Below are 6,710 nucleotides of genomic sequence, written 5' to 3' on the forward strand. Positions count from 1 at the left end.
TGGTTTCCTTTATTAATGCAATATTTATAGCATTTATATCAGTGTCAACTGATTCTTTACTAGACAAACAGATCACACTGTTCAGCCGTAACATTAAAACCACTGACAGGTTAACAGTGAATAACATTATTTCTTTACAATGGCTAAAACCTACCAGAGGTTGAAGCCATTATAGAGCAGCTGCAAAACTTTACCTGTCTGATCTTGGTTGTGTCCTGAGCTGCTTTCACCCCAAATTCCTGCATTTCTGTTACCTTCTTCTGAACTGTCTTGTCCCTCCGTTTCTTTGTTTCTGTTACCTTCTTCTGAACTGTCTTGTCCCTCCGTTTCTTTGTTTCTGTTACCTTCTTCTGAACTGTCTTGTCCCTCCGTTTCTTTGTTTCTGTTACCTTCTTCTGAACTGTCTTGTCCCTCCGTTTCTTTGTTTCTGTTACCTTCTTCTGAACTGTCTTGTCCCTCCGTTCCTTTGTTTCTGTTACCTTCTTCTGAACTGTCTTGTCCCTCCGTTCCTTTGTTTCTGTTACCTTCTTCTGAACTGTCTTCTAATAGAATTCATGTATTTAGAAATAATTTTAAAATGAACAGACAATCTATTAGTGAAATTTAATAATAGTCTATTAGCCTCTCAAAATGTAAAAAGCCTTATCAAACTATGCAATATTAGAAGGTTTATTTTACAATGTAGGCACAAGGGTCATTTATTCCAAAATGTTCTACCTTGGCAAAACAGACACTTGGCATCTTCTTGATTCCCAGGTAGACATTTGTTATGGATATTTACTAAACAGGTTGAGCATTTTTCCTAGAAAGATCATTTGCATGAAAAATGGTTGGGTCAAATATTTTTTAATTTTACTTTTACTCCCCAACTAATTACACAGTTGGATCTGGTGTCAAAAGATCAAAAAACCACTGGAGACTGGAGAAACATGTTTAACCTTAGAATGCTTCTTTAATGTTATTTTTAAATGTACTTTGCGTCACTTGCCTTGTTCTTCCTAGGCACCGTGTTGTGACAGATACCACAAATACCTGACTTATCTAAAGCACATAGGAAACATATTTGCTGCATTGTTACTCTTTCAACAGGAATCAACCAATAAGAAACTCTAAATATATACATATGCATGGTACTTACCAAGTGATCTAAAAAGAAACCACCCCAGTCGCTCTCTCTCTTGCTGTGCAGGTGAGCATGCAAGGTACCCCTTTGGGCCTTCTAGAATGGCCTCAGCAAACTAAAGGTGATCCAAAAAGAATGATTTATTCAATGCCACAAAAAGCTAAATTACTTTAGTTTAGCAACACTTTTCAAAATGGTAGAGCCTTAAGTTCCATAATCAGCTGGAATTTTGTAGCAGAATAAAAAAAATACCATTCTATCAAAAACGAATAAAACAATTAGGTATACGGAATATATACAATATCATTACAAATACCAACTGTTTCATGATCCAAAAAATTGACAATGATTTGTTGTAGTAGTAGTAGTAATAATAATAAAAATAAAAGCATTTCACCACAGCTGTGAAAACACCACAGGAAATACTGTCAGACTGGAGGCTGTGCTTCCTGATTACCCATTTCCATGGCCCCTGGTACCCTTTTGATGCACCAAATGTGCTGAAATGTAGGTAAAGTTTAAAATATGTAAAGTAGATAAAACAAAGTTCATATAGATGGGCAAAACAAAGTTCATATAGAAATACAAAAAAATAAAAAAATGTATTAACTTTCCCGTACCTCCAGTTTTCTGCTGTTTTATTATACTGATGCTTAGTCTCCCCAAGTGAATTCAGGTAAATTATAGTCCGATCCACAATACTGCAGTGCTAGAACAAACAGATTATATATATATATATATATACAGTGGGTACGGAAAGTATTCAGACCCCCTTAAATTTTTCACTCTTTGTTATATTGCAGCCATTTGCTAAAATCATTTAAGTTCATTTTTTTTCCTCATTAATGTACACACAGCACCCCATATTGACAGAAAAACACAGAATTGTTGACATTTTTGCAGATTTATTAAAAAAGAAAAACTGAAATATCACATGGTCCTAAGTATTCAGACCCTTTGCTCAGTATTTAGTAGAAGCACCCTTTTGATCAAATACAGCCATGAGTCTTTTTGGGAAAGAGGCAACAAGTTTTTCACACCTGGATTTGAGGATCCTCTGCCATTCCTCCTTGCAGAGCCTCTCCAGTTCTGTCAGGTTGGATAGTAAACGTTGGTGGACAGCCATTTTTAGGTCTCTCCAGAGATGCTCAATTGGGTTTAAGTCAGGGCTCTGGCTGGGCCATTCAAGAACAGTCACAGAGTTGTTGTGAAGCCACTCCTTCATTATTTTAGCTGTGTGCTTAGGGTCATTGTCTTGTTGGAAGATAAACCTTCGGCCCAGTCTGAGGTCCTGAGCACTCGAGAAGGTTTTCGTCCAGGATATCCCTGTACTTGGCCACATTCATCTTTCCCTCGATTGCAACCAGTCGTCCTGTCCCTGCAGCTGAAAAACACCCCCACAGCATGATGCTGCCACCACCATGCTTCACTGTTGGGACTGTATTAGACAGGTGATGAGCAGTGCCTGGTTTTCTCCACACATACCGCTTAGAATTAAGGCCAAAAAGTTCTATCTGGGTCTCATCAGACCAGAGAATCTTATTCAGGTGTTTTTTAGCAAACTCCATGCAGGCTTTCATGTGTCTTGCACTGAGGAGAGGCTTCCGTCGGGCCACTCTGCCATAAAGCCCCGACTGGTGGAGGGCTGCAGTGATGGTTGACTTTCTACAACTTTCTCCCATCTCCCAACTGCATCTCTGGAGCTCAGCCACAGTGATCTTTGGGTTCTTCTTTACCTCTCTCACCAAGGCTCTTCCCCCCCGATAGCTCAGTTTGGCCGGACGGCCAGCTCTAGGAAGGGTTCTGATCGTCCCAAACGTCTTCCATTTAAGGAATGGAGGCCACTGTGCTCTTCGGAACCTTAAGTGCAGCAGAACTTTCAGCTCATGCTTCACATGTCTTTTTGCTGTAAAATCTTTGCTGATTTTTTGAAGTAAACGTAATAACTTTTATATAGTTAGTAATATTTCAAGATGAACCCTTACTGGACTGAAGTAGGTTTACTTGATTATTAATAGATGTTTTTTTATTTATTTAGTTTTTAGAAAAATCATGTTTTTGCTCAGATTGGGCCTCTGAATAAAACTGACATGTTTATCATATGACACTATACGAGCCGTAAAAGCCTCATGTATCAAATATGATGCTCAACAACAAACACATTTTTATTTGATATATTTAACAAATTGTATCTCAATAAATGTTTTATATTTATATAAATATATATACTGTATATATATACTGTATATATATAGGTAGTTACAATATTTTTCCAAATAATTAAGTACTACAGTTGTTTTAAACAAGTGCACAAAGAAATGTGTGCGCTATGGAAAGTATTGTGTAGTTGTTCTGGTGCAACTTCACAAGTTCGACAAGGTGGATGGAAAAAAGCAAAAGAATAATTGGAACAGTACCAGCAACACTTGTGAATGGACAGATCAAAATGGTCAGAAAATAGAGCTGAAAATATATTTTCTGACCATTTTGATCTCTCCATTCACACGTGTTGCTGGTACTGTTCCAATAATTATTGTATGGAAAGTAGGCAACCCTCCTCCTGGAGTGCACTGGGCATGCAAACTACTAGATAGGGGTGGGCTATATAGAAAATATATATCACAATACGTGAAGACATTTTAACAATACTAAAAAATAACCATATTGCCCACCCCTACACTCAGGTGTGTTAGATTTATGTTAGCACATATATCTGTAGGATTACAACACTCTGGTGTCTTCCCCTTATATAGAAAATATTCAAAGTAGTTTAGTTAACAATCTTACCATGCTGAACAGATGGAACAGGGCATCCATTATCTGAGGAGGCATCAACCAAAGAACAAAGGGAAAAAAAACAATTAGGAAAAACCACTCAAGTACTAATACTAAAAGTGAGAGTGGCATGCCAGTAAACTTGTTTTGACATAAGAATGTTGTAAGTTCAGGTCAAGCTTTCAAATGTAGTGTTTTTGAGGAGGAATGATTGAACTGTGAAAAGAGGGAAGAACACTGAGAACTTCTGGATGCCTTACATTTATATTTCTAACAATTTTATCCAAAGTAACGTGCATGAAAGGGATAGTTCACCCAAAATATCTACTTTTGTGTTCAGCAGAAGAAGAAAAAAAATTCATACAGGTTTGGAACAACTTGAGGGTGAGTAAATTAATTTTATAACAGAGTAACAGAATTTTAATTTTTGGGTGAACTAGAGCTGCACCATAAATCGTTAAAAGATCAAGAGCTCGATTCAAACACCAATGTGATCATATTCAATTCACCTGTATCTATTAAACCACTGAAAAAATGACACTGGAATATTACAATCTGTGTTGGAGCTTCCTCTGACTCAGAGAAAGCAGTTATCATGTACCAGTATGAAACAGCTTCACAAACACACACACAATTTCACTATTTCTGTTTTGTATTTAAAATAGACTGCAGCAATTAACATTTTGTCAGAACCTTTAGTAAATTTCTGTCACGGCTGTGTCGAAGAAGGCACACAAGAATGATGGTAGAATCAATAAGTAGTTTAATAACATCCAAGACAAGATAATCCAGAGATGATGGGTAGACACACACCTATACGAACGTAAGACCAGACGAAGACTAGAACTAAGGAGGGAGTTTAAATAGGCAGACAGATGATGACACACAGGTGATGGGAATTAACTAATGAGTGCTAATGAATCAATGAACTAAACTAGGACAGGAACAGAACCAAATATGGGCACAGACGAACTAAACAGACCAGATGACTAAAACTGGGGGGAAAAAAAGGAAGAAAAAAAAACCCCTAACAAAAAAAAGAGTTCAAACCGGTTACAGTTCGCCCCCCCTCCTGGAAGGTGCGACCTCGCGCCGTAGAAGAACCAACAGTGGAGGGATGGCGGGGGTTTTGGAGGGGAACGAGGAGCAGGAGAATGGCTGGCAGCAGGCGGTTCTGGAGGTGGCCGGATGCCGGGGAGGAGGACGAACAACAGAGTCCAAGCTGATGATGACAGAAGGGAACTGGAGAAGGAGGAGGAGCCAGGCAGGACCCAGGCCGCAGACATGATAGCGACCCACAGTGGAGCCGACGGAGGGGAGGAGCCATGGTGGAGGAAGGGCTAACGACTCCAGGGGTCAACCAACGGCGGTGGAGCAGGTGGAGGAGGAGCCAGAGGCGGAGACGGACAGCTGAAGAGTGGAGTCCCAACACGGCGTATGATCGACGACTGAACAAGGCAGAGCCGGAGGGACGATGGAGCCTGGTGGAGCTAGTGGACTGACGGGCCACGGTGGAGATGAGGGAGCTAGGAACCATGGTGGAGCCGGCAGATCAACAGGCGAAGGCGGAGTCAGGGACCCTCCAAGCCCTCGTGCTAACTTGCATCTTCTACTGGCACCTGGTCAGATGGGTCAGGCTCAAGCTCTGAGGCAATCCTCAGCTCTGTCGGTTGCGGTGGGCTCTTACGCTCCGCGCAACGGGGTGATGGTTTGCTGGGCTCTGGGTCTAGAGTGGGACTGGTGAGATGCTCCTCAGCGGGGCTGATGGTCAACAGCAATTTTTTGCTCACCAGCACCCACTCCACAAAGGCGGCAAATTAATCCCGAGGTATTTTAAAAATTCATATCATAACAAAAATAAACACCGGTATTCGGTATGAACCGGTATAACCGCCCAGCACTACACACACCTAAACGAACGTAAAACCATACGAAGATTAAAACTAAGGAGTGATCATATAAATAAAAATATAATATATTTAACTAGGCAGACAGATGATGACACACAGGTGATGGGAATTAACTAATGAGTGCTAATGAATCAATGAACTAAACTAGGACAGGAACAGAACAAAATATGAGCACAGATGAACTAAACAGAACAGACGACCAAAACAGTGAAAAACAACAAAAAAACGTTCAAAACTTGTACAATTACATATTATTTATTATTTTAATTATTGTTGTTTTGTTTAGTTGTGTATTCTGAATCGTGGGAGAATCATGATCTGTATTTGAAGCAATCCAGATCGTGCAGCTTTAGGGTGAACTATCCCTTTAAAAAGAGAAATGTTACCTCATCAGATACTTTGTTGTTTTCTACAAGGGATTCAAAACTTTCCATGTAAAGTGGATAGGGTCCAATCCTTCCAATGCTGCATCCATGCAGTCCTCCAGACTTCATAATTTGTAAGACTGCATAGGTAAAAAATTGGTAATTTTCGCCCCTTTTTCTAAAGTGTTTTTAAACTATTGTTTTAGTATTTTATATTTTTTGTGTTAAAACAATATGCAATGATCACAGAATAACATTTTCTAGAGCAAATACATATTGTAGCAGACTACACCCTTTTCCCTGTTTATTAAGAATATACATGTAATTAAAAGCACATGCACAAGACAAAAAAAGTTTTACTTACCATTCATTTTTTCTCTGAGGGAAATGTTCCTTGAAGACAGAGGGATAGGTTCACAGAAAAAAAATCTGAAAACATTAGCCTTACCTATAGAGAACATTGGTACCAATCTTAAAGCATCAAATATTAAGATAAAATAAAATAAGCTCTCCTGCTCCAAGAGCAACAGCATTACC

At 39.3% G+C, this 6,710-nt stretch overlaps 1 protein-coding gene and 1 long non-coding RNA gene across 2 annotated transcripts in view; both read right to left on the reverse strand.

The window, feature by feature from the left end:
- LOC107573228 (uncharacterized) overlaps nucleotides 1–3,254 on the reverse strand; it is a 4,629-nt gene extending 1,375 nt beyond the window's left edge. The window contains exons 1-4 of the mRNA XM_016259666.1: nucleotides 3,237–3,254; nucleotides 1,744–1,832; nucleotides 1,521–1,623; nucleotides 1,139–1,238 (exon numbers count right to left, since the gene is read on the reverse strand). Of these exons, the coding sequence (XP_016115152.1) occupies nucleotides 1,139–1,238; nucleotides 1,521–1,623; nucleotides 1,744–1,832; nucleotides 3,237–3,254 (310 nt within the window). The remainder of the gene's footprint in view (nucleotides 1–1,138; nucleotides 1,239–1,520; nucleotides 1,624–1,743; nucleotides 1,833–3,236) is intronic.
- A 656-nt stretch (nucleotides 3,255–3,910) lies between these two features.
- On the reverse strand, nucleotides 3,911–6,710 carry LOC107573231 (uncharacterized). Its single transcript, XR_001607471.1, has 3 exons — nucleotides 6,538–6,710; nucleotides 6,195–6,313; nucleotides 3,911–3,943 (listed from the first exon to the last, which is right to left on the reverse strand). It is a non-coding gene; the product is annotated as an uncharacterized lncRNA (long non-coding RNA).

This window comes from Sinocyclocheilus grahami, unplaced genomic scaffold (assembly GCF_001515645.1).
Source record: "Sinocyclocheilus grahami isolate Dianchi unplaced genomic scaffold, SAMN03320097.WGS_v1.1 scaffold1897.1, whole genome shotgun sequence".
Classification (NCBI taxonomy): domain Eukaryota; kingdom Metazoa; phylum Chordata; class Actinopteri; order Cypriniformes; family Cyprinidae; genus Sinocyclocheilus; species Sinocyclocheilus grahami.